Consider the following 27,650-nt stretch of genomic DNA (forward strand, 5'->3'; position numbering starts at 1 on the left):
TTTTTTGTTGGATGACGCAGCCAATGTGGGGTTCAATCTAATCTTTAGGTAACACTATTAACCCGAAAATACATTCATTTACCACGTTTGCGAAACTACATAGCCAATAGCGGTTGATAAACCTTTTCCTAAGAGTATTTCAGTAGACATTTATGAATTGATAGAAAAAATGCAAATATAAATTATTACAATCTTTATTATAATATGAATGACTATTTCGTAATGATGGATTAAGTTCACGGGTGCAGATGCTATTGGCAAATACCCTGATCCAAGATGGTACCATGCACACTTGGTAGTTTTTTGGAAGGTCAGTGTAGCAACATGGCGTCAAACTATGTGACAGTAAAGTACAATTTATACACGTACAAGAATAAAAGAACCATAAAAAAGTATTAATACCAATCGAATAAAATAATTGCAATGTAATTTAATCCCTTTAATGATTTAACAATAGTGTTACTATCAATTTTATTAGACTATTACACTGAAATAAGTCATTATCATTAAGATGGAGTTTTCACTTCAACTTTTGCAGTAGTACCATTTTTTAATTCAATTTATTGTTGCTGTGTCTTATAATTAAACTATATTAATATTAATTAATATTCATTATTCAAGTTAATAAGTTGAATGTCCATAACGCTTCACAACGCAACTTTATCTTACATAATGTATGCCAAACACAAACCATCACTTCATATAGAAAGAGTAGCAATTGAACAGTAAATATAGGACATATATTTACTAACCATAACTAAATAAGCGATGTTGAAAACTGTGAATGAATCATATATTGAGAAATACTTAGCACTTGACAAGAAAATGGACACGTGCTTTTAAACACACAAGTAACCAAAAGTTGGTCATATAAAAAATAAATCCACGAGCCTGTTAACCAGGTGATAAAAAAATAGAAGGGTTTAAAGTGGAATAAGTATTGCAAAGGAGACAGGATACAATGGAATACCATGATAAACTTTTCCTATTAATCATGTCTGGAATCTAAATACGTATTCTAGCCTAATTTAACTATTGAAACTTGACGCAAAACGCAGTAATGGTAATGGACATTTTTGTACAATAGAAATGGAATTTTTATCAATTATGCAAAGTATTTTCCTTGAAAATACATAGTAAGATTCTATTGCTACTGCGAGAAAGCATTATGTTACAAGACCATATTTTCAAGAACGACTTATTGTCAAAGGTGTAAGTATTTGCGAGTCATTTGTTTCAACCTGTGTTACGGTGGCTTACATCATTCGCAAAATGAACAAAATCTTATCAGGACCTTAAATTTTGAACATTGTTTGTACCAAAAGATAAGCCACGTTTAAATGTTACAAAAGGGAAGACTATGTTGCTTGTAGGCGTTATGTAAATCAGATTTATAAGATTAGGGATGTGACCTGAATACGTCATGTAAATAATTGAATGTATCTGAAAAATTGAGAAATGTTTTCTTGTGTTACGAGTATTAATAATTTATGACTTAATGTTTATTTTGTGGAAAAATGGAATATATGAAAGTGTATTTCTAATCTACCAAAACCTATTTTAATACCGTCTGATAAGAGTAAATTATTTGCTAAATTGCGAAAAACGAACTGAAATTTGGAATATCCAGATTTATTACAGTTATATTACAACAAATTTTAGTTCCTCAATCCCAATGGATTGAGAAACTAAAATCCGGAATTACACGATAGAAGCTTACTCGAATTTTAATAATAATCTCCGTTGTGAGCTTATTACAAAGAAATGATAATATTCACGACAGTATAACCAAAATGTTATTAATATAAATACATAAAATAGATAGTATAAACAGTAGCATAACAGCGTATAACATTTAAACGCATGACACAATTTTAATAACACGCGACAATATACAATCAACCTCCGTAAGAGCCTCTAAGTGATCGAGCACACAATGCGTTAGTCCTGAAAATATCAGTTACTATACGTATCTAAGTTTTGTGCAATCGGTCAAAGTATCTACGACTTTCCTGGGGCACGCACGATGTGTGGTGGAGGTGAGTATATATAGCCGAGGATCTTCTGTTGACACCGCACACTGACCCAAGCGACATAATCATGAGGAGTGCGGTAAGTACACATCTAACAGCCAAAAGTGAAATTATGTGCACGGTGTCAACTGAGGCGTGGTCAACTTTTCCTCCTAAGTCAAACAATATGATTACTTATAGTATTACGCGGTGATGACTTGCATAACATTAACCTACAGACAGTGAACTTAAGTTATTTGCTATTCATTACGGTGTATTGGATAGGCGCGTGGCAGATCGATTGTGGTTTCTAAGAAACCACGAATAAGTGATTGACAATACCTCTTACTAAGATTTTAATTAATGTGTCCTTTTTTATTTCCAGGTAATATTATTAGCTGCGGTGGCTGCTGTAGCGGCAGAGGCACCGTACCACCTGCCGCGTCCGGCACCGCACGCACCTGCCTTCGTGTATCCGCACGGGCCCGCACCGCCGCCTCCACCGCCACCAGCACCATTCCCGCAACTCCCTCAGCGCCCACAACAACCATTCGCACCACACCCTCATCCACCTGCGCCTCCACCATCATTCAACCCTAACCAAGGATATAATTACCAGCAACCAAGTTTCGGACCCGCATTCGTGTATCCACAACCTGCACCCCAGCCTATTCCTGCACATGCTGCTCCCCCACCAGTGTACTCAGTGCCACAACCCGCACCCCAACCTATACCAGTGCACCCTCCTTCGCCGGTCTACGTACCTGCACCTCATCCACGCCCCGTTCCAATTCCCCACCCACCAGCAATTAACTATCCTCAACCCTATCCCCTACCTATTCCTCAACCACAACCTGTACATTATCCTGCGCCTCAACCACTACCAGTGCATTACCCTGCACCTCAACCACAACCGCTCCCAATAAGTTACCCTCAGCCGCAACCGCAACCGATAGCTCCCCCACAAACGAGCTATGGAGTGCCCCAGCCCCAACCACAGCCACAACCACAACCGTTGCCTGCTTACCATGTACCTCAAGCTCCTGTAGCACCCATTGCTCCCCTTCCCGCTCCTTTGCCGCAGCAACCCCAAGCACCACAGCCATTCACCTCATCGAATCACGCTGTCATTGCACACCATCATCAGCAACTTGCTTCTCAAGGATACTCGTACCCTCAGTCCATTTCTCAGTCAACACAATTCGCTGCCCCACTTCCCCTCCAATCCCAACCATTGACAAATAATCATATATCAAGTTACCAATCAGACTCTAACCAATACTCATCGCAGAATGAAATACACAGGGAAGCTTTGGACGAAACTGTTGTTGACCGTGTTCAGAATATCATAACGGAAAATGAGCACTCGTCAGCAAAACAAGCGGGATACCTGTCACTAGTGTCGGGTGTATCACTGGAGAATGCTAGACCAAGCGTGGAACTATTATCTTTCGTTCACACGTCGCCTCAAGATGGTGCTGGGTCAATAGATGTTAGGACAGCATCTAGCGGTGGATCATCATCGTCATCATCTACTGCAAGTTTGTCCAGTTATGACGCACCTATTTCTGGCGGCAGCAGCCAATCAAGTGATAGCAGCGTTTCTGTTGGATTCTTGCCAAATACTAGACCATCAATTTCATATGGTGTTCCGAATTAATTAAAAATAAGCTTTACGTCGTGCTAGATCAAGTCAGTGATATGTTATTTGTAAGACTTTTGTAAATAAAACACGTAAATAATACATTTTTTATTTCTATCTGTTTTAAAGTATATGCCTACTTATTGTATAAATAGATGCGTCACTATAAAATTCAACACACATACCTTAAGTTCAATCTCTTTTATTAATTTACGTGTATGACCTTCAAATATATTGGCTGTTGATACTTCATATAGTTCTGTAAATGTTATATTAACATATAAGACGAGACGTACAAGATAATAGAAAACAGACAAACAATGATATATAAAAACACTACATTCTGATATTCCATATAAATGATACATTGCAATATTAAATAATGTGATATAAATCGTATTAAGCATTTCTATTGGTACTTACAAGATTTATCGAATGATCAGATGTTTGTACGCTTAAGTTTTGTAATTCTGAAGAGTTTCTGTTAGTATTGTCAGTAAACATTACTGCAGCTTTAGGCAATTTCGAAGTAGCTTGATCTACCAACGGCCCTTGTATTTTGTCCTATAATATTAGGGTTTATATTAAAAGATAGATAAACTATTAGACAATAAATATCTGAGAGGCTAAGATTAAGAGCTAAATGATCTAATATTACAACGCATATTATTATTTATTTTTAGTTTTTATTAAACTTTCTTTGATCTAATATGGGGCATGTCAAGATAGCAAATAGTATAGGTTCAATTGAAAGGCTTTTGCTTTACGAGTAACAGGTTACTAAAAAGCTTATTTTTAAAAATATTTTTAATATAAATTTATTAAGTACCTTTTTATTCTCTTTATTGAAGTGTTCTTGTAACTCCTGAGTATTGTGAGGAGGGTAAGCATTCGCTGTCATAATCTGTTCATCACATTGACATGACTTATTTGTAAGACAAACCTTTCTTGTGTCCTCGTCGGTTTTATTTGTGTCTTCAAACTAAAATATTTTTATACGTATTTTATTGCAATAAGTAAAGGTAAATACGCTATAAAAATTGTATCTTGACTAAATATGTGGATATAGAAATTAAGCTGACTAAATTATTGACTGAAACATAACCTAAATTCATTGTGAGGAGTTCATACACAAAACATTTATTCATGTTACTACTAATAAAATTTAAAGTTGATTACAGATGTCTACTGGCCTATGCTTGATCTACTTATTAGTGCATATTTTTATTAGGCATAGTAATAAGATAAATGCTACAACTGGTGGTCAATTATGGGAGTCCGACCGTTACCATAAGAACCTGTGTCTAAAGTGTTATTAGTTCTAATGGAATCTTTAACGTTTCGAATTGCTCCAAATTTAAGTTATTAGTTAAACTTACCTCACGATTCTTCTTACAATAACGCGGTGACAAAGTTTCGAGCGAGTAAGTTTCATATTGAGTGCCGGCGTCTTTCTTAAGACACTCGCATATAACATTCTTGGCGTTTAACTTTGGATTCACCTCCTTATTCTCACGTTCCCCTTGCGCTCTATAAATACTCAGTAAACTCTTAGATTTAACTTTGACTTTCGTACATTTCGCCGAATCCTTTGATATGATTGTGGTGGTGGATTGTAACCGCGAGGTTCTGAAATTTTTAGCACTGTTTCTTAATTCGATCTTATTCTCGCAGGTTTGTTATATTTACATTTACGATTGTTACGTTATCCTTTGCAGTAAAGACAATTATGTCTATGAAAGAGAAGACTGTAACTATATTCTAAATACCTACTATTATTACTATCTTCCCACGAGAGTTCAGTCCAATTCGGTTTGATACGGATTTTTATACGAATCGATAAGTGCAAATAATGAGAACAGTAAGACGTATATTGAAATTGGACTCACCTTTGACAGCATTCAGATGTCGTTCTGGATAAATCTTGCGGTTGCAATATGTACTGGAAGCTTAGACGAGGATTGCTATACAGGTGATGTTTTAATCAGTTACATAAATTATATATTTATATTCAAAGGGTTCTACAACAGTAGTATTACTAAGATTCTAATACGTACGACAAATTCTATGCATTTTATTGGTGCACATTAAAAATGCGAAATTGTATGTTGAAATAATGAGCAATTTATTAATACTTATTCTGAAAAGTTATTAGATATGACTTATCTGTAAAATTTTTGAAGGAGGACTACTATTGGATTGTAGGTTCATAGGATAAACAAATACAGCCTCGTTTTCAAAAATACTCACTTAACAGGAACAATGCTATTTTCTTTGCTGTTCAAGCCATGACGTTTGCCCCAGGGACTAAATAAATGTCATAATTAGTTGAATTCGTTTTATATACAAATATATTTTAAATATACAGAACCTACGAATATATAAGAATATATATATCGTTAAACAAACGCTATGTAAAGCGTACTATAAACTAAGTGATTATTTGACTGACAAAACGGTGTGGTCTGAAGTATTTCCAGCTCCATATGTACCATTAGGTTAAGTTTAACATTGTAAAAAACATTTTTTTAAAAGACGTGTGTTATGGAGTTTCTTCCGCCGCTTCTTCTCCATAACGAAACACCTTGTGAAGTGGTGGTAGTTGGATTGACATTCAAAAAGTGCTCTGTAAAGAACCTATTTTGAATAAAAAAAAATGATTTGATTTCATTTTGATTATAATACCTGCGTTTTCTTCCAAATTTTCTGGAGGATTTCTTCCTAAAAATAAGAGTGTTTCTGAGAAAATACGAAAAATTATTGCATGTATTACGCGTTTTTTGTGAAATTACGAAAAAAGATTGCATGGATTAAATATGTTAATCTAGTTAATGACCACGGCGATACAAACACAAAAAGGGATATATACATGAATATTGAAAATAAAAGTCTGAATAGGTAAAATTATCATTAGGTACATTGCATATTGATTGATTTACAAAAATATCTGAATTAATTATTAAGTCAAATGTTTACTTTTTTGGAATTCCATCAGCCTCGATTGTGGAAGGTTGTTTAGGAACAAAGCCCGATCCTTCCTGATTACTTCCTTTGAGATACTCGCTATATTTTTTATCAAGCCATGCTGCGAAACCATTGTTTACTTGGGAATTAGGGATTTCGTTTTTAAGGCAAGATCCATGTTCCTGCAATGTATAAAATCAATTTATAAACTAATTTATGTCCTTATGTCGTGGATATGTAAAATACGCGGCTGGGTTTATCCGTATAGGGCTAAATGTCAAAAAATATTGCTGAGGCTGACTTATATTTGTCGGAATCATTTTAGTTAATACTGACGTTCAACAAGAGTTATGTAAATTACTTCTGTAGATTTGATTAGTCCTCAGGAGTGGCAAGTGTGATAACGCAACATGCCTATTATCAATTTCAGTTAGAATCCCTGTTCTTTATGGATTTAGTTAAGAAAATCCATTAGGACGGTAAAAATATACCATCAGCATGCTTGTGTATTACTTCAATCTTAAAAATATATTTGGAACTATATAAATTAAATGATTAGCGTCGCTTATGTTCGCAGAGTTATATTTCTACAAAGTTTTAATGAATCAGAATATATAAGAGCCTCTATCGAGTTTAACAAAATTTTACCTGAGTATACCATCGGAAGGCTTTCATAAAATAATTAGACTTGTCTTTCCTTTTTCCACTTTGCTGTCCATGAAAAGGTTCTTCCTAAAATATTGTTCACAAAATTAAAAAAACAAAATCACAAAATTAAATTAAATAAAAAGGTAGAATTAATCTAAATACTCTTAAAAAATCATGATGAGATTTAGTTTCCAGAAATAATCAGAACAGAATTATCATTAACGCTGCTGCTTAAAAATTAATTGCTGATCACGATTCTAAGAATTTTTTGCGCATAACATCATGAGAATTCCTATATGAAGTAAATCACACAATATCTTTGGTTCAATAAACTTAAGATTCTTAAGTACTTACAATTTTTGCGTAGTAAATAAGAGGTTGTCGTACTGCGGAGCAGAACGGATTTCCCAGAATATTCGGAAAAGTTGTACCAAATTGGTACGGCCCGGAGAAATGGTACTCACTCGAAGATGTTGAATTCATTGCAAAATTATCAAAAATAAATACTGATAAAAATTTATACGAAAAGATACTCTGCGATCTTTGGAAAAATATTTGCAATTATTGAAGAGAATATCAACTTTGTGTCATTTTCGGCGTTTGTTTTTTACTTATTGGGCATTATGGTCGATCGTTATAATGCCAACGTATAACGTTTTTATAAATAATCTACCATCATCAAAGCCATCGATCATGATAATCAACAGTATTTTTCAAGTTTTAATTGCCTGTTTATATGTGAGGGTCATATATCGACAACAAATTTTTAAACCAGATTGAATTGTATGTATTATTGTTATTCTATGGAATTGTACATATATTTCGATGACAATTCCATGATTAGTTTATTAGTTTTTTTTTTAAGTTTACTCTTATACCAATATGGCGGACGCCCCAAGTTGTCCGCCAACTTTTTTATGCATTCCCATAATATGAAAAAATTTCCGAAGAAGTTTGTTTTTAAAAACTTTTTAAATATATTTACTTATTAAATTTTTAAATTTATTTACTTGATATACTCGTATTATAATATATTAGGGGTAAAAAGTAATTCGTCATAGTAATCTATTGCGACTTTTTACGAGGCCAACCTGATTTATACCAATTATGTATCATGAACTTTGACTTTAATAAAAGATAAATGGTTATAATATGTAAAATGTTGTTATTTTACATCTCGGTCTTATATTGTCGAAATATTTTGGTGATAGCTTATTCCAACAGATACTTTACAATACAAAAATCAATTTTTACTTATCAAAATAGTAAGTTGCATGGATTCAGTGTAGACCTATGGTTTAACCGTTACCAACATATCTTTTTCGAGCGTGAAGCAATTGCGCTTCGGTGGAAGGTGGATGTAGGTTGACTTACATACTTGAGGTTATTTTTTAACCGACTTCAAAAAGGAGGTTTAGTGCATATTTCTGAAGTCGGCGCTCATATTAGACACGCTGTTTACATCGTTATCCAATGAAATATATAGAGCGCCGACTTCAGAAATATGTACTAAACCAACATTTATTTGAATTATTCTTTACTTTGTAGTGACATAGAAGTCGGTTGTATTTTTTTGTTATTTTTTTTTCTTTTTTATATAATACAGGAGTAGCAGACGAGCATGCAGTCCACCTGATGGTGAGTGGCTACTGCCGCCCATGGACATCTGTAATCAACACCAGACGGGATTAGATGTTCCTACCTGAGGTCGGCCACAGATGCACCGCTACGCCTAAGGACTAAGCTGGAACGTCTCGGAAAAGAATGTCTCCCTTCCCACACCCTTCAAACCACAACACAGAAGCGTTGAACACTTCTGTGATGAGGCAGAAATGGCGGTGGTGCCGCCGGAGATTTAGAGGTGATCTTAGTTTGAAGGAGAAGCATCGCATTTATGATCCGCTTTAGGTAAACATTAACAATAAAACACAGATTTGTATACCTAAGCTTGCTCAGTTCAACAGTTTCATAAGAGCTTTCATTTTCAGACGAAATATGTGATGCTTATCAATATCCAACAACTATTATCGAATTCGATAATCATTTTAAACAAAAAATTATAACACGACCTAACGCCGACAAACTACATACATCTGCGGAAGAAGGTTGTTTTCATTTAAAAATAAAATCGAGCATTTCATACGCAACGATGATAATGATTTTGATGATGATGATTTATGAAAGTTGGTAGCAGCAGTATAGCTCGACCAGGATGGTACCACCGCCTGTTTAAAGGGTGAAGCAGTTTTGCGATTCGATGGAAGGGCGTGAATGCCGGCTGACTTACATATGAGTTGACCATCGTAGTCTTAAGTGCGGTGCCACTCACCGCATTTGTGTGTTTTTTGGTAGAACTTATATTTTATATGGAGTTGGTTACAGATATATATTGGCGACAGAACCGTTACCACGCGGTTGTACGCTCGTTTTGGCTAACGCTACATCTTAAAAAAAATTGGCGGTGACGAAGGTGGTGATTTTATTCGTGGAGTAGATAATTTGGATTATGAGGATAATTATTAAATTGGATCATTAAAACTATCATGATAATGATTATGATGAATTAAGTATTTATTATTTTAATGATTAAAATAACATTTTTTTATTTATTTCAGATCCGTATGAAACATTTCAAGATGTGATATATACATTTTTATTTGGGGATCACGGTATTGTTTACAGTTTATTATAAAATTGATTTTAAAAGATTCCTTTTTTTAATATTTATATACTTACTACGTTATAAAATATATTTTTTTAGCTCCAGACCTACAAGATAAGGAAAATTATAGTAGTGGGATTAATGAAACAGATTTGAAGAATAAACTTTTACACTATCCGACGGGACAAGCTCTGCGGTACGTAGCAAAAGTATTTAGGCCTAACTTACTTACTAATATTTTTTTATATACAAGTAGCAGGCAGGCAGTCCACCTGATGGTAAGTGGCTATTACCGCCCATGGAAATCCGTAATCAACTCCAGATAAGATCAGATTCTTACCTGAGGACTAAGCTGAAATGCCTTGGAAATATATGTCTCCCTTAATACACAATCTCTGTTATGTCGCTAAATCACCATCGAATGGATCTGTAGACGCAATAGAGCGCAGCCAGGATATTACTAGATTTTTCTAGAATGATCCTACTTTGCACAGCCTTGGCGGACAGCCAGCTTAAATGTTGCAATCGGCAACAGCGTCGAAACGGCGTCCAAAATGAGGATACATTATCGTCGATTGTATTTTTCTTAATTTCCCTGAATTTTTTTTGAACTAAGTACTTCAAATTTTCTTTCTTCTTTAACAGAGCATTGATATTGAAAACCATGTACATATAACCTGGTAAAATGCTGTTTCTATATATAACATATAGTTATATATAGAAATAGTCTCGCAGAATCTACTTCTACCTGCTACCTAGGTTTTACGGGATTCTGGTACGTTTTTTAATTTTTTGGAGTCAAATGTGAAATTAACTAAATATTCACGATATCTCAAAAAATTAATAAGAACACGGGAAGCTTTTTCAGAAAAAACGAGTTTAAAAGCTTAACCAAATGCTATTTTAACCTGAGCCCAGTATCTATACTAATATTATAAAGAGGAAAACTTTGTTTGTTTGTTTGATTGTAATGAATAGGCTCAAAAACTACTGGACCGATTTTAAAAATTCTTTCACCATTCCAAAGCTACATTATCCACGAGTAACATAGGCTATATTTTATATGAAATATATTTGATAAATAGATTTTGAGGCGGTACAAAGTTTGCCGGGTCAGCTAGTAAGTAATAAAGGGCTGATTATGATACCTACAGTTTATTTTAATCCAGTAAAGCAGAGTTATTCGCCAACGAGCCCAGTGTTCATCTCCCGTTCGCCGAGATGGTTCACCGCGGGCATTGCATGCTGAACATCACCGATGATCACATGCAGACCGCGGTGGACGCCTTCGCTATCTTTGTTGAGGGTACCGTTGAGGACATCAAGCGATTACCTGCTGATTATGTGTTGCGATCCGTAAGTTAGGTTCTACCACAGATCTGTATATGTATTTTGTTTACCCTTCCTATTTTTTCTATATACCTAATATAGGAGTAGCAGACGAGCATGCAGTCCACCTGATGGAAAGTGGCTACTGCCGCCCATGGACATATGTAATCAACCCCAGATAGGATTAGATATTCCTATCTAAGGTCGGCTACAGATGCGCCGCTACTCCTGCTGACTAAGCTGGAACGCCTCGGAAAAGTATGTCTCCTTTGCCACACCCTTCAAACCGGAACACAGCAGCGCCTAACACTGGTGTTATTAGGTAGAAATAGGTGTGGCGGTGGTGCCGCCGGAGTCGAACCACAAAGGGTTCTACCACCTTCACATTTCTTTTTACTTCTTACGATAGGCTTACGTTTGACTGCAATCTTCCTTGATGTTAAATGAGATACAGCATTCGATATACCAAACTTGCCTAGAAAAAACTTATCTACTCTCGACTTGAACAATTCGATTCCTTGTATGCGGTTCCCATGATGATAAGAAGACTGCCGCCTATGAACATCTCTAACCAACTCTGCATATAACAAATTGCCTAAAGACGATCACCGATGTTCTGAAATTTAAGGCGCTTCCACTCTTGCAACTTAGTTATAACCTTTGAATGTTTTAGGCTCGTACAATATCTATGTTGAAAATATCTCGCGAGAAGCTAGCAATGACGTGGATCGTGGTGAAAGGCTCGAATGATACCATCCACGTGTCTCCTGAAGTTTTGGAGATGTACCGGCCACTGTTCAAACACATCAACGCTCGGGAGATGGCGAGGCTGAATCTGCTGGACGATCGGATACTAAACTATATTGGCACTCATCCTGATCTAGATAGGCACCAGGTAAGTATTATCATTTATGCTCAATTTATTGAGGGTCTTTCGAGGGTCTTTCGAGGGTCTTCTAAGGGTATGGTCTTTCCTAAAAGTTAAGATAACATGAAACAAGGGCGCAATTTAAATATTCTTGTACTAAAAATTTTAATAGGAAAATTTAAAACAATAGGAAAAATAAATGAGACAATTTTGTCCCACTTAAGTCAAACATATTTTTCTTTTCTGAAACTGAGTTTCCTCGTCTGTATTAGATTGTTCTTTCTGTTTGTGTGGGTTATGATTGATAAAAGAAATCACTATGCATGCATTTTATTTTTGTGCTTATGTTTTTCTCTCATCCTCTTGAGTAATAGCTTTTTTGTTTTCTTTACGTTAAAACGAATGTTTTCTTTATGTGAAAAATATTTACCTGCGGATTATATTATGCTTTAATCTTGTCATTTTGAAGAACAACATACTTACATAGTTATAGTTCCCGTCAAACTGCTAGTCCGCTCTGAAGTTGTTGCGAGCAGGTGTAGTTATACAATTTACTATGGCGACGCGATTCATTTATATATTCAGAGCGGACTAGCAGGTTTAGGCGGACTATACCTATTGTTAGTAAAAATAGTTTCATGCGAGTGTGATTACAAAACAAATCAACGGAAATCCTTTTAACTCTAAGTTGACATTGCAGGTAGGGGTGATAGCCAGCAAGTACATTAAGCTGAACAGAAGGTGGCAGGAGCCGAACTATCTAAATCTGATGAACAACTTACTTTGCGGCGTACCGATGGCTTTCATGAGGAAAATAGCGGAAAATATATACTTACAGCTTTCTCATCAGGTTACAATTTATAACTATTACCATCTACAAACATAGAGCGTGTCAGGCGAGGCAGACTCAAAAATATTCTTCTACTAGCAGCACCCGCGGCTTTGTCCGCGTTAAAACATAACCTAACATGCATATAACTGAAAGCTTCCCATAAAATTTCATTCTTTCATTGAATAAAAAAGCCTTTGTAGTGATTCGAATATAAAAGCTAGCATTACAGTATCGCTAACTTTTTTGTAGGACTAATAGATAACAACATTTTTGATGCACATTATGTTCGTCTATACGGAACCGTGTAGCCAGCGCACGCCGGTAAACCACCACATCTTGCCCAACCTCGGCTGACTTGTTATACATATGCCATTATTTTTTTTCTAAACTTTTTGTTCAATCATAATAAAATATAGCCTATAGCACTCCTGAATAGTGTAGCTGTCTGATGGTGAAAGAATTTTCATGGTAGGTTCAGTATTTTCGAAGATTAGCCCTTACAAACAAACAATCAAAGTAACAAACTTTACCTCTTTATAATATTAGTAAGTATATATGTCTCATAACCAGTGGTGTAAGTATACCGTATGGGACCCGTGGTAATTCAGTGTATGGGGCCCTAAGAAACTCGCCATATTGTAATTTAATTTTACAATTGTCTTATAGACATTTTTCGCTCACAAATACGTACTTTATTGATTATTTGGTTTTGGCGCCCTATTTTTCACGCGCATACCTACCTATAAACATTTGAAGAAAATTTATTTTTCGCTGATTTATACACATTTCAAAGATTTTTATGGTCACTAAGTTGGGCCGCCTCATTTAAGATATATTTTGTTGATAATGCATTTATAAAAATAACACACCATTATAACATAAATGTAAAAGTCTAAAGTATTAACATTAACTTTAGATAAATTAATAGCAAAATCTAAGAATAAAATCAGTTTGAATTTTTTCAGGTGTTTTATCACACGCGAGCTTGTGACTCCTTACAGCTACGGTTTTACCTCGCTATGATGACTAAAACTCAGGTACACATTCATAATTATAAAATTGTCTACAAAAATATTATGTGAAAGAAGAAAAAGATTGTGAGAAAGACGGTGACGCCTTCGCCTACATTCATTGCTTCACTTAGAACACGAAAACATTTGCCCATAATCATTCCATTACTGTCCCACGGGTGGGACGGGTCTCCTCTCAGAATGAGAGCGGGTTAGGCTATTGCCAACAACGCAAATGCGAATTGGTGATAGGATTTCCACAATCCTTACAAGTACATAGAAGTAAAAAATAATCTGCATACATTTTTCCATATATATGGGCGTATTTCCTATTATTTTTCATCAGGCGCTCGGCAAAGCGTACAGTTGGAACGCACTTGACGTATCTCGGCTAGGCCTGCTCCTAACGGAAGTACCGGGACGGGATCTCGCCTCCATTAAACCTGAGGCCTTGGCCGGCTTGACTACTCAAGTAAGCAATTCTATTGATGCCACATCATTATGTATGTCACCGTAATAAGCGAACAGACCATTGTATGATAAACTTCCATATTTCAAATCTAATGTGTTTATTGTTTTCAAGGTTGTCTTATGATAAAATTTGAATAGTTTAATTGTATTATATTGTAACACATATTCGTATTTTTGGTTTTAAAAGGTTTGCATGTTCCTTTACTAACGCTTATTAATTTATAATACTAGCTAACCCGGCAGACGTTGTGTTGCCATATAAATAAAAAAATGTTAAGGGTGAACAACCCTTATTTCTTAATGGCATAGAAAATTTGGTGAAAATCGGTAAAGCCGTTTCGGAGGAGTACGGTAACTAACATTGTGACACGAGAATTTTATTATATAAGATTATGATTATTTATTAATATGTAGAAAAACGTGAAGCTTTTTCACTTTAAGGCAGCGATATAAATGATTTTGTTTTCAGGTAATGGCGCGAATGCAACCTGAGAATTTACGGTATTTAACCGATCACCAACTGCAATTTCTTTCAGACAAGCCATTAAACGTTTTGAATAAGAAACTCAAAACATTCGACGGTCGAAACTTATCTAGTTTTAGGCAAATGCCGTTGTGTTTTATAGTTTTCATTAATGTACTAGCATTTTGCGCGCAGAAGTATGAAGTTCAAGTTAAATGCTTCGTTTAATAATTATTAAGTTATTGACAAGCGCTGTTATAATAATATATAGTGTTGTATAGTAAATCTTAATTAATTATGTCATATTTAATGACAATAGATGTATTTATGACTAAGTTAGAATAAAAATATTGTTTTAAATAAATTATCGTATATTCTGGTACACTATTCATAACTTAAATGTTTCAGCACATAGAGAGAAGGTAAATGAAATGTGTAGTTCTCGTCTTCATGCAGTCTTGCTTCCAACTAAAAATATAAGAGCACAAAATGAATATTTCATATTCTAAATACTTGAGAGATAAAACTGTTAAAAACAAAATGTTGATAACAAGTGTTTTAAAATACAATAAGTTGAATAATAAAGAAAACACCAATAAAGCTTCATTTGTATTCAATATTAGTAAGGATTAGTGCTACTAATCCTTACTAAGGATTAGTGCTACTAATCCTTACTAAGGATTAGTGCTACTAATCCTTACTTAGCAATAAAAATATTTAATGAATATTGTTATATGATACTATTTAAATAAAATTTCCATAAATTCATAAATACAATTTACATTATCAAAAAAATAAATAAATAGGGATATCTTAATATTGAAAAATATTTTTGTAATGGAATGAAATTATACAGCCATTACGATTTAAAGACTGCTAGAAAAGCAAAATTACTTACTATTACATTAGACCAGTCTGTCTGAATGGATTTATCACAAAGACTTTTTGAAGTTGAATTATTATCTTCGCCGACAGGATGTTCAATAGTCCTTTCTAGTATTGATGAATCGTTAAATCTTGATGTAGCCACAGATGGTGTATGACTTTCATTTCTGGATGGTTTACCGTTATATGGTATTACTTTATCTGTGTTTTCAAATTTTTGTGCTAAGTAACTAACTCTGGGTCCATTCGTTTTTGGTAAAGATGATCTGTGGTCTTTTGTTAAGAATGTGTCACGAAAATTAGTCTGTGGATTATCTTTTGAGGTTCTATATTTTTCATTGTAACACTGGCAACTAAAATATGTAATATTTGTTTATTTCTATGTCACTAATATACATCCAATAAAATAATGTTAATATATTAAAGTTTGTGCACTACTTCTAAGAGCAAACGGTAATAAAATATAATTAAATAAATGTATTACTCTACCAAGGTACCATTCCGTTCAGTTTTTCTTTTGGTCTTGTTCTATATGTTTCTTCTTCATCACTACATCCACATATTGTGCTATCTCTTTCTTTCTCACCTTTCAAATAATCCCGACAAGCACATTTTATTATGATTATTCTTGGTTGTTTACTATCTATGTGATCAGTATCTTCAGAATAAAGTTTATTTATAACAGATTGTAAGGACTTATCTTCAACACATCGTCCATTATTTGATTTCAATAGTTCACTACTAAAATTAACGTCTATGTTGACTTGTGAGATTTTTTCAGTTTTAAGCAAATTAATAAGTGACGTCGTCAATTGTGTGTCATTACTTTTATCCCTATTAAATATGGTTTTGCAGTCTTTGACCTTAATGTTAAATTTAAGGAGTAATAGGCCTCCTCTATTCATATAAGCAATGTATTCATCAGTGGCTTGCTTATCGGAAATGTGATTGTTTGAAGTGGTATCTTCATTTTCTAATTTATTTTCCCTTACATTTTCAATCGGTGGAATTTTAGATGGAGTGTTTTTCTCTTTTTCATCTTTTAGAATCTCATTATTTACAGGAAAGGCATTTGGTTCATTATCGTGTTGCGTTTCTGTCTTTATTTCATCTACGGTAAGATCGTTAATCCCTTTATTGTTGATTTGTTCAGTTTCTTGTACAACGGCATCTTGCTGAATAGCACCATTGTTTTCAGTATTTAGATCCTTCAAATCATAATTTCTTTTATCATTTTGCTGGTTTACAGATATGTCAGTCGTTTGGTCACTTTCGGCGTTGGATGTTATGGATGTGACGTCACGATCCTTGTTATGGTATAAACTGACGACTGTTTGAACTTCATCTGGGATCGTATCACTTAATATCCGTTTCTTTTGCGTCTTCTTTTGTACTTCCAATGAGTCGTTACAAGAAAGTAATGAATACGGTAAGTTACCTACTACATTAGAAGTTTTGATATCAGATGGAGTACCATGGTATTCGCTGTCTTGGCTTTTCTCCCGTCTTGTTGCACATTGACTGGCATTTTTGGAGCACATTGACTGCTCTTGGCTCACATTTCTGCTACAAGGAACTAATGAACGTTTTCTGTTAGAAACTTCATTTCTTAAAGACGTTTTTCTAGGACAAGGAAATATTTTATCTGTCTCCGCGCAAATCCTTTTTAACGTCGCATTGTGCGGGTCTGATGGTTTCTTCTTCTGAATTGGCTTTGCACAAGTTACGGGTTTCCTTTGTGGTATCTGTCGAGACTTAGCTGACTGATTTTTCATTGACGAAGTTGCATTGTCACCAACTTTTGGTGAAGCCTAAAATAATAATATATTTACTAATGATAGAACTTTAAAAGTTCCTTGAAATCATAGATTATTTCGTCACTTACATTTTCGCCAGATTTAATAGTGTCATCGGCACTCAGGTTTAACTTGGGATCTTTAGTGTCTGAAATAATTTAAAAAATACTCTTACTTTACTTTACTTTAAGGTGGTAAAACCCTGAGTGGTTCGACTCGGAAGGCACCTCCACCGATTTCTGCCTTATAACAACACAACCTCATGACAGAGTGTGATAAGTGTGATATGCTTATCCGGGGCGTTCTAATTTAGTCCTCAGGGGTTTAAGCATCTGTTGTCGACTTCTTGTAGGATTCTCAACTTTTCGGAGGTCGATTACATGTGTCTATAGTTGGCATAGAGCACTTACCATCTGGACGGCTCTGCTACTTCTGTATTATATAAACATATATACGTGTATTATTTTTAACAGATACCTGAATTATATGATTTCTGAACTAAACGTTTGTCCCACGACCTGCAATGAATCAGCATTTAATTGATGACATGCACAAAGTCTATTTTGGATTATAAGTGTAGCGTGACGAGTAAATCTCAATTTGGAATAACAAAGAGCTCGCCAGAGGCAATCATTTGTCTTTTGCCATTGTTATGATGTCCAATATGAAAATTGTATTGGTTTTACTTGAACGATTTCAATGCTATGATGAATGTGAAAACGTAATAAGTAAAGATAGAAGGTGGCAAAACTCTTCGTCATATCGATTTCTATTTCAAAGCTGCTTTGCCCTGTTTCAGAGCTGTGTTGGGCATGCATACTACATACTTCCAGCTTAGATTAGAATTTTTAGAGGTACGACTGTTCGACCACAGACATACACGAGTAACCACCACACCCATCTCTAGCGTAAATCATTTTGGTATTGTTTCAATGGAAGAGTGTGGATGCTAGCTTACTTACATAGGAGAAGACCATTTTAGTCCTAAGGAGTAGCAACGCTTCTGTGATCGGATTTAGGCGGTAGAGTCCCTATTCTATATGAAGTTGGTTACTGATGTCAATTTGCACCAGTAACCACTTACCATCAGGTGAATAGCATGCTCGTTTGCTCTCTATTAAAAAAATGTTCCGTTTTAATTGGGTGACAGGTGTATTTAACATTAGATTAAATACATGAAAGCTTCTATATAAATTTAAGACTAGCTGACCTGGCAAACTTTGCACTGCCTCAAAATCAATTTATCAAATATATTTTATATAAAATATAGCCTATGTTACTCGTGGATAACGTGGCTTTCGAATGGTGAAATAATTTTTAAAATCGGTCTAGTAGTTTTTGAGCCTATTCATTACAGCCAAACAAACAAACACAGTTTTCCTCTTTATAATATTAGTGTAGACAACTTTTGACAATAATAAAAGAAATACCTTGACGCTTTCAAAAGATATTCTTCGTAACCAGTATCCACAAAGGTGTCTGGTGGTTCCACAGCTACATATGCCGCTCCATTAATCAGTTCAAGAGGACCGTTAATTTTTCTACCATCTGTCGTGTAGATATCTATTGTAGAATGTCTGCAATTATATATTTTAACTACTGAGTATTTTATTTAAGTGACTTTTAAGAGTTCTATATTGTCCATTGCTCTAACAGCAGTGTTAAGCGCTGTGTTCTGGTTTGAAGGGTCAGAGAGACATACAATTTCGAGGCTTTCCAGTTTAGTCCTCAAGGGTAGCGGTGCATTTGTGGCTGATCTCAGGCAGGATTATAAATCAATGGATCTAAATCTAAGGTTACAGTGTAGACAATTCTAGAACATTACCCGGAGCCATAGTGCGTCCGACCCAGGTAGCTGATAGTAGCTCCCCACCACTGCAGTTCTTCTGCCCGAAGGTGGTATTTCCTCGGCGGAGAATATTGTTGTCCATTGGAAAATAGATAAATGTCGATAGAGCTCCATTTTTTCGTGCCAGCTTTATCAACGGGTTCCATTTGTATGAACACAAATTATTTAAAAAATAATTATAACATGTTGTGCGTGAACAATTTGACTATTTCTTGTGTTTGAAAAGGACATATATTTATAATTTAACAGATTAATCAATAATTACGTTTGGGTACGTTTAAATTAAGTAAAGTTATAATATTTAAAATTTAAATTAAATTAAGCTTCAAATTTCCAATATAATTAATCCGCCAATACTATTGAATAATAATACGTCATAAATGCCATCATATGACCATGTCAAGTCAATTGATATTATAAAAATAATTTTAGAAATTGATTTGAATACAATTATTTTAAGCCACAAGAAAACATATGCATACTCAAGCGACTTCTATAAATGATAGTTTCTTCTATATTTTGTACTAAGTAGTTGTGCCCCGCGGTTAAATCAGTTTAAGAACTGTGAAAGGATCACTTAGGCTATAATCTTCTTCAATTATGAAATGAAATAATCTATCAAATTTAAAAATTCACACAATTCCCTCGATAAAGGTGATATTTTTTTAGCGTATACAGGGTGAATTTTGCAAATAGGCCTTCAGGGCTACATCCGAAACTATAAGGATTTTCGAAAAATGCTGAAAGGAGTTACGAGGCCGATTTTGATAAAAACTAAAATTGAATCATTTCTTTTTTAAAATATTTTTTTCCTTAGCCGGGAATGGATCGAGTTCATTTTGCAATAAATACACCCTCTATATTATTCCACTATGTAATAGTGTCGCTTACAAGGATCAAATTCTGGGAAGTAATGTTATGTGACTAATTAAAGGAAAATCCTCAATTTTAAGAAAATACATATTTTTTTCGGAATTTATCGCTAATCCTTATAGTTTGGCCCTGAAGGCACGTTTGAAAAATTCACCCTATATATATATACACACATACATACATGAAACAGAAAAAACAAGCACACATACGTATGCTTCATTCTTCAGCATGCTACAGTCCAACCGGCTTGACGAATTTTCATATACTTCTGAGATGTCATTAAATCTTGGGAGCATAAACATCAATCGTGATCAAACAAACAATCATTTTTTTTAGCTTTATAATATGAGCATTAAATATAGACAAATATATTAAAACGTACCTTATTACCTAGCTTACAAATCTTTCCCATAGAAAAAGTGAAGGTATCGCTTTACGACTTTTGAACAAAAGACCATAAGAGGGTGAAATTCACCCTGTCGTGTTGTAATACAAAATAGTAGTTAGTGGGAGGTCAACGGTCGCCGCGCCCTGAAGGGTGGCTAAGGTGACTATTTGATATTTTATTAGAGTTACCTTTTCCCTTCATTGTACGAATATAATACCAAACAAAATATCATTAATTAATCGATGTTGTGCTGTGAGAAACCTGGAGTCTTACGATCTTTGCTGAGAAAATAGATTGATCTGAAAAACTACTTTAAGTATTTTTGTAATTCATCATCATCATCATCATCAACCCATTACTGTCTTACTGCTGCTCAGAGAGAGAAGCATTCGGCCATACTCCACAGCGCTGGCCAAGTGCGAATTGGTAGACTTCACATACAGTGAAAACTTTTTTTAAGCAAGTGATAGTTAACTGCTAATACGCACATAACTTTGAAAAATCAGAGGTGCGTGCCTAGGCTTTGAACCTCGTACCCCTCGATCAAGAGGCCGAGTTTCTTAACAAGTTTATCACTGTGTTTTTAATTACATATGATATATACTATGATATATTAATTATTTACCACAGTACTTACTGTCTATATTCTATTAGAGTAGTTTGTTGTGTTTGAAAGTGTGTAATCATATCGTCTGAGTTATTTCCATCTCTATGGAAACCTTTATAAGTTGTCTCTACAACATATAAAGGTTATAGAATCACATAGGATTACCACACAGGAGCTGTGTTCCGGTTTGAAGAATGTGATAAGGGAGACATACTTATCCGAAGCAGTCCAATTTAGTTTTCAGCAGCAGCAAGGTATCTAGGACCTGCCTCGGGTAAGATTCTGATCTTGTACGTGGGCAGCAGTAGCTTTTTTATATAATATAGAAGTAGCAGACGAGCATGCAGTCCACCTGATGGTTAGTGGCTACTGTCGCCCATGGACATTTAATCAACCCCAGATAGGAGTAGATATAGGAATATCGCTAGGAATCTGAGGTCGACCACAGATTCGCCGCTACCCCTGAGGAAGAAGCTGGAACGCCTCGAAAAGTATGTCTCCCTTACCACACCCTTCAAACAAACAAACAGCGCTTAACACTGCTGTTATAAGGCAGAAATAGGTGGTGATGCCGCCGGAGTCGAACCACAAAGAGTTCTACCACCTTCTACAACCTTCTTGCCATCAGTGAAATCAGTCCGTTTACTAAATAAATATTGTAAAGATATACCTAATAATGAATTACTTAATCGTATTTTACGTATTCGTATCTAAAACGATATTTAATTAATGTTTAAGTTTCAGAAGTAAAGTGATACCGCATTACTTATGCCACTAATGTGACGTGATCGTAACATGCTGCAGTTGTAAACCCATTTGTCATGGTGTCATGCCAGGCACACCAGGCTTTCCAAAGGTAATGTAGGACAATATTACTTAAAAGTAATTTTATTACAATTTTTTTCCATTTTGTATAGGGCATTCTTAATCGAATCCAGGGAAATCTAGTATTACTAATCTTTAGTCTAAAACATATAACACGACCGGTTAAAAATATACCCTATGTCACTCCAGCAATTTAAGCAAATCTAAAAACATATTATATGTTAAAATCCGTAAAGCTCTTTAGATTGCTGGGCGTCCCTAAATGAGATACACATACATGACATTACCCTCCGCAGACGGGTAAAAATAAAATTAAGTCCTTATTTTATGAGGAAACATAAGTCATCTTGAGAATTTTGAGCAAGTCTCTTAATATAAATAACTAGCTGACGCGGCAAACTCTGTACCGCCTCAAAATCTATTTATTAAATATATTTCATATAAAATATAGCCTATGTTACTCGTGGATAATGTAGCTTTCGAATGGTGAAAACATTTTTGAAATCGGTCCAGTAGTTTTTGAGCCTATTCATTACAATCAAACAAACAAACAAACTTTTCCTCTTTATAATATTAGTATAGATAATACCTTTTTATTTTGTGCCATATTATATCAATATGACTGTGATTGAGTGATATTAAGAAACAATCCTGCAAAACACATATTCATGGATGTCAGCACGTGTGTTGCGCAGGCGCATGGTTTTGGCTCATCTCGTCATTTACATGCGCGTTTTCACTTTTCACTCCGTTTTAGTCTCGGTGTCTGTTTCTTTCGATTTCTAAGTCGTTTCCGCTGTATTTGTAAACCAAATTATAAGATGGTTAAGATTATTACCTTTATTTTCCATAAAACGATACTGCAGGTAGATCTACGAATATTAATTAGAATGGATCTCTTTATGAATGAATGATTATTTTCTTGCTACAAAATTAAGACTAGATAAGACATTAAATACTTATGTGAATGAAACAGGATCTTAAAAGAAATGTTATTTAGGAGATGTAGAGCTCTTATTTTGAATGTGCATGAAGGCATGGCCCCATTTTCACATCTATTCTACCTTTTAGCAGGCTTGTAATGCTACTGTGTTTTATATTAACGAGTGGCAAAGAACATGTGCCTTATGTTAAAGATGGTAAAACCCTTTGTAGTTTCAGTCTGAATGCACCACCACTTTCATTTCTGTCTAATAATAGCAGCGTTAACTTTAATCTAGTCCTCAGTGTTGTTTTGAAGGTGGTAGATCCCTTTGTGGTTCGACTCCGGCGGCACTACCGCCACACCTATTTCTACCTAATATCTAACAGCAGTGTTAGGCGCTGCTGTGTTCCGGTTTGAAGGGTGTGGTAAGGGAGACAGACTTTTCCGAGGCGTTCCAGCTTAGTCCTCAGGGGTAGTTATCTGGGGTTGATTGCAGATGTCCATGGGCGGCAGTAGCCACTTACCGTCAGCTGGACTGCATGCTCGTCTGCTACTCTTATGATATAAAAAAAACTATATTTTGATGCTACCGACTGCTTGCAATGCATCTGTTGTCAATTTCGGATATATTTTCTCATATTATATTAATATTTTTACTAACCACTTAACATTTATTAATTACGAAAAATGTAAATGATTTTGAAAAATGTTTTCGTGATATGGAAACATAATAAATCATGAGAGGCTATCAGAACAACGTAATAACGACGATTACGTATTTAAAATCAAATTGCAGTAGGAAATATACAGATGGGCTTTTTATGCTTGTCTTAGTACGCGGTTTTTATTGTAATTATATTTACATCGAATTAAATTCGCATTTATTTATTTCTGAACAGCTTTGCCATTATTATCGGCAAGGTTATCTTAAGATGATGTTTGATTGATAACAAAGGACGACCCGCGTGGCGGAGCGGTCGCCATACCGGTCTGACGCAAAGGGTCCCGGGTTCGATCTCCGGCCAGACAGATATCTAAATGATGAATTTAGATTTCTGTTCCTGGGTCTGGATGTTTGTGTATTGTCTATGTGTGTGTCCATGGCACCCACGACACAGGGATCCTAGTGTGGGGCTGTGAGTGTAGAAAGCGTTTAAAGGATGAACAAGTTAAAATACTCGTAGTAGATTTTTATTTCTTGATTTGCGCAAACGAAATTCCGGGTGTTGGCATAACTGGCGTACTGTGCTCCTCTAAAGGGTGTAAGCTTGTGCAGGAGGGTTCCACCTTAGTCCTGAGACGTAGAACCACTTCGGGGTTCAAGTACTTGGTCACTCATTATATCCATAAATAAGAATGCATATCATTGGAATTCAATGTCAAACCTACATAAGTTAAAGAAATGAAAAAAAATGTTATTCTTGTTGTTATAGAACACGAGAACAATGTGCCTACTCCCTTATTTGATAAGACAAAGAAGTGCAGTGTCAGAGGACGCTACCTTCATTATACGATTATTTAGCAGTTTAAGTTACCGTAGAATTAGTCTTAAATTAGGCTAGATTGTAATAAATATAAAGTACCGAACTAACCCCTTGGTACTTTATATATACAAAAAAATCTTGTTATTTAAATAGTGTATTATTAAGTGGCTGTATACTTCTACATGTTTTTATTCTATGGTAACGGAGCTGGCGAGTAAAGTGCATGCGGTGCTCAAAGTTTGCCGACACGCAGTATCGATTGAGCTATTACGAGGCATTAAGTTACTTGCACGACGTAACTCCAAACGATGCTATTTTAGCTGGATAAGTGGTTAAATTACTAGTGGTAGTGGTTTTACTAGTATTGGTTATTCTACTAGTGGTAAAAAATGCAGATTTCTAAAGGTTGCTTGACAGAAAAAGTCCTGAAAATCTATGGAATAGAACATGACTACAAAGTACAATGGAAAACGTAATTTTCTTAGGGAATAAATGTACTCGTATAAGTATTTTTTTATTATAAGTAAAATAATAGTAGCATGACAATTAAATGTTTTAAAACACAAATTCATAAAAGAATTTTTACTGAAATTAAAAAGATTAGGCTTTAAATTTAATTATAAGGGCTAAGAAGAGTAGGAAGTGTTATTCTATTTTTTTGTCTCATAGATTTTTTTCCGCAGATCTTAGGTACTTCATACTATCGGTACCTATATAACAACAATTACATAGATTCCTCAACAATACAGGAATGAGTTGATTTTAAAAAATCTTCAATAACAGATTGGTAAACTTGTTGGGTATATTGAGTTTATTTAAAAAAAAACCTTCAATAACCGATTGTTAAACTTGTTTTCGTAACAAAATATTCTTATAACTTATACTATATATACTTTAGACTCCCAAGTTTTGCACTCCTTGTCACGATAAGGATGAAGGATGACGCACACACAGTCTACGTCTACGGTATATTGAATTTGTCTGCCGGATGGCGTCTGCCGTTTTATCTGTTCCTGTGCCAAACTTCATTAAATTTAATATTATTTCGAGTAATTTTTAACGCATTGAAAGTATATTTGATTTTGTCGTCTGGTGGTGTCAATGTTTAAAGAGAGATTTTTAATAATATAGGTGTAGCAGACGAGCATGCAGTCCACCTGATGATAAGATGCTACTCCGTACATCCGTGATCAACCCCAGATAGGCTTAGGTATTCCTACCTGAGTCGGCCACAGACGCGCCGCTACCCCTGAGGACTAAGCTGGCACGCCTCGGCTAAGTATGTCTCCCTTACCACACCCTTCAAACCAGAACACAGCAGCGCCTAACACTGCTGTTATGAGGTAGAAATAGGTGTGGCGGTGGTGCCGCCGGAGTCGAACCACACCTTCATTAATGTATGAAATATATTAATGTATGAATCTGTGGATAATCTCATCTGATCTGATCTGCATGAATGATCTTATTCAGATTATTCACGCATCTATATTCGAAATACTTATGTCCAAAGACATTGAACTATGTAAATGCGATTTCAAACTATATGTATAGGTAGTACCTATTAGGTACACACTTGGACAATATAATGAGTAGTTCTTTTCTACTTTATTTTGTTTGCAAATATACTGCAGTAACATAAAATGTTATCGAAGCCATTGTCTCCAAATCCAATTATACTATTATGTACCTACCTTAATAACAATATGTTTCGAACAATTTAATTAAATTGAAGTGCTATCCCACAATTTCAAAATACGTACCTACTTCAGGATAAATTTTCTCAAATAAGGCTGCATCGATTTTGGTAAACCTTTTCTGTGAACAAAGATAGATAATATAAAGTTTTCGTGTTGTTCTATAAATCCTAGGAAAATTGTGCACATTTAAAATAATAAAGTATTATGAAAACTGTCTTGTAATTTTAAATGAATCATAATATGTCATTTACGCGTTATTGAAAATTATTTTTACAACATTTTCATTCTCGTAACGTCCTTAATCGTCTAAAATTACGCGGCAATAAAGAGATCGATTTATTTTTACGAATAAAAGCGCGCAAAAATAAAATTTGAATCATCGTGCGCGGTAAGCCGCAGATGTAAGTATGCACCAGATAAATGTACACTACCGAAGTGCTTGTTGGTATTTTGGGCCAGTTACACCGCTCGTAACCGCGGCAAAATAAATATAAAACGTGAATAGTCGTTTCATTGAAATATACCACTTTACGCCGTAGGACACGTAATCTTTTCGATATAAAATATGATTGTTTGTCTTCTTTATCGTATTCTTAGTTGACTTTTGTTTTTTACAAGTGGAAGTAGTAGACGACCAGTCCGCTTCATGAAGCGGTTAGTGCTGCTCAAGAGATCTGTCACCAACCAGAAATTGGTCTACTTAAGTTGGGACATAATAAAGATGCTTTGCTGCCTTAAGGTTGCCATCATCGGCCGAAAGAAGAAAACTCGACCATCCAACGACAATCGTTGCAACTATATCTAGTATGCGGCAGTACTGAGTACTTGCATTTATGCCGAATTAAAAATGAAGCAATCATCGTAGTCCAAAGTATAACAATCTATCCAAGATCGGCTAAACCTCAGATTAAACCTCTGATTGATATGGAGTTGGTTACAAAATGACTACGGGCTGCAGTGCTCACCTTCAAGTTTAAGTGGTTACCTTCAAGTTGAACGCATGCTCGTCTAAGACTTTAATCTCATAAATACTATAAAGATATCATTACGAATACTGTACCTACACCAATATTATATTTTTATAACATTGCCACATTAATGAGAATTATATATAGCAGCCATTCCTACACGCTTCACATAGCGTCGTCTGTGAAGCCGTCTTGGTTTTGTTGCAGCTCACAGTTTTAGTGGCGGGCACGACAGATGCCTGTTCCAGTCCCCCTCTTAGCAAAACGACTAAAAAACCCCAGAAACTGGCATGTAAATTAATAAGCAACGCGTGCTTTCCGACCTGTTGGAGTCGTGAAGTATTTGTTTGCTACATGCTTGAGTTATGAGTGATTGATAAAATGTGTATAAGTGCCTATACTATCTAAGAGAACTTGGAGCGTTTTTCAACCGCCTCTATATAATTTGTTCT

General features: G+C 35.1%; 4 protein-coding genes across 4 annotated transcripts; 2 read left to right on the forward strand and 2 right to left on the reverse strand.

Annotated features, from left to right (window-relative positions):
- Positions 1 to 2,100: 2,100 nt before the first annotated feature.
- On the forward strand, positions 2,101 to 3,907 carry LOC140747564 (uncharacterized). The gene is made up of 2 exons (XM_073080097.1): positions 2,101 to 2,112; positions 2,398 to 3,907. Exons 1-2 carry the CDS (start codon positions 2,101 to 2,103, stop codon positions 3,670 to 3,672), a joined length of 1,287 nt encoding a protein of 428 aa, XP_072936198.1. The 3' UTR covers positions 3,673 to 3,907.
- A 146-nt stretch (positions 3,908 to 4,053) lies between these two features.
- LOC140747565 (uncharacterized) lies at positions 4,054 to 7,874 on the reverse strand. Its single transcript, XM_073080098.1, has 9 exons — positions 7,621 to 7,874; positions 7,267 to 7,350; positions 6,631 to 6,800; positions 6,340 to 6,375; positions 5,905 to 5,961; positions 5,544 to 5,618; positions 5,034 to 5,283; positions 4,484 to 4,636; positions 4,054 to 4,218 (listed from the first exon to the last, which is right to left on the reverse strand). The coding sequence occupies exons 1-9, from the start codon at positions 7,747 to 7,749 to the stop codon at positions 4,054 to 4,056; spliced, it is 1,119 nt and encodes a 372-aa protein (XP_072936199.1). The 5' UTR covers positions 7,750 to 7,874.
- A 274-nt stretch (positions 7,875 to 8,148) lies between these two features.
- Positions 8,149 to 15,363, forward strand: LOC140747569 (uncharacterized). Its single transcript, XM_073080111.1, has 11 exons — positions 8,149 to 8,164; positions 8,621 to 8,626; positions 9,255 to 9,371; positions 9,882 to 9,935; positions 10,028 to 10,124; positions 11,098 to 11,284; positions 11,931 to 12,152; positions 12,826 to 12,975; positions 13,923 to 13,994; positions 14,314 to 14,439; positions 14,908 to 15,363. Exons 1-11 carry the CDS (start codon positions 8,149 to 8,151, stop codon positions 15,127 to 15,129), a joined length of 1,269 nt encoding a protein of 422 aa, XP_072936212.1. The 3' UTR covers positions 15,130 to 15,363.
- A 908-nt stretch (positions 15,364 to 16,271) lies between these two features.
- Positions 16,272 to 19,417, reverse strand: LOC140747570 (uncharacterized). Its single transcript, XM_073080112.1, has 5 exons — positions 19,408 to 19,417; positions 19,013 to 19,181; positions 18,060 to 18,100; positions 17,672 to 17,730; positions 16,272 to 17,597 (listed from the first exon to the last, which is right to left on the reverse strand). The coding sequence occupies exons 1-5, from the start codon at positions 19,415 to 19,417 to the stop codon at positions 16,272 to 16,274; spliced, it is 1,605 nt and encodes a 534-aa protein (XP_072936213.1).
- Between the last annotated feature and the right edge of the window lie 8,233 nt (positions 19,418 to 27,650).

The sequence above is a fragment of the Epargyreus clarus genome, unplaced genomic scaffold, assembly GCF_041222505.1.
Source record: "Epargyreus clarus isolate Ecla_fem2 unplaced genomic scaffold, WU_Ecla_fem_2.2 ptg000014l, whole genome shotgun sequence".
Lineage (NCBI taxonomy): Eukaryota > Metazoa > Arthropoda > Insecta > Lepidoptera > Hesperiidae > Epargyreus > Epargyreus clarus.

Bases quoted from the DNA above. Each gene is read 5' to 3' on its own strand.
- LOC140747569 (XM_073080111.1), top strand. The intron at 9,372-9,881 runs GTTGTTTTCATT...TATTTATTTCAG, and splicing joins ACATACATCTGCGGAAGAAG to ATCCGTATGAAACATTTCAA. The intron at 14,440-14,907 runs GTAAGCAATTCT...TTTTGTTTTCAG, and splicing joins TGGCCGGCTTGACTACTCAA to GTAATGGCGCGAATGCAACC.
- LOC140747570 (XM_073080112.1), bottom strand. The intron at 18,101-19,012 runs GTATTTCTTTTA...GATTCATTGCAG, and splicing joins TATCTTTTGAAAGCGTCAAG to GTCGTGGGACAAACGTTTAG. The intron at 17,731-18,059 runs GTATCTGTTAAA...AAATTATTTCAG, and splicing joins TCAGAAATCATATAATTCAG to ACACTAAAGATCCCAAGTTA.
- LOC140747565 (XM_073080098.1), bottom strand. From the start codon at position 7,749: ATGAATTCAACATCTTCGAGTGAGTACCATTTCTCCGGGCCGTACCAA. The intron at 5,962-6,339 runs GTATTATAATCA...ACATTTATTTAG, and splicing joins AAATTTGGAAGAAAACGCAG to TCCCTGGGGCAAACGTCATG. The intron at 4,637-5,033 runs GTAAGTTTAACT...AAAATATTTTAG, and splicing joins ATTGTAAGAAGAATCGTGAG to TTTGAAGACACAAATAAAAC.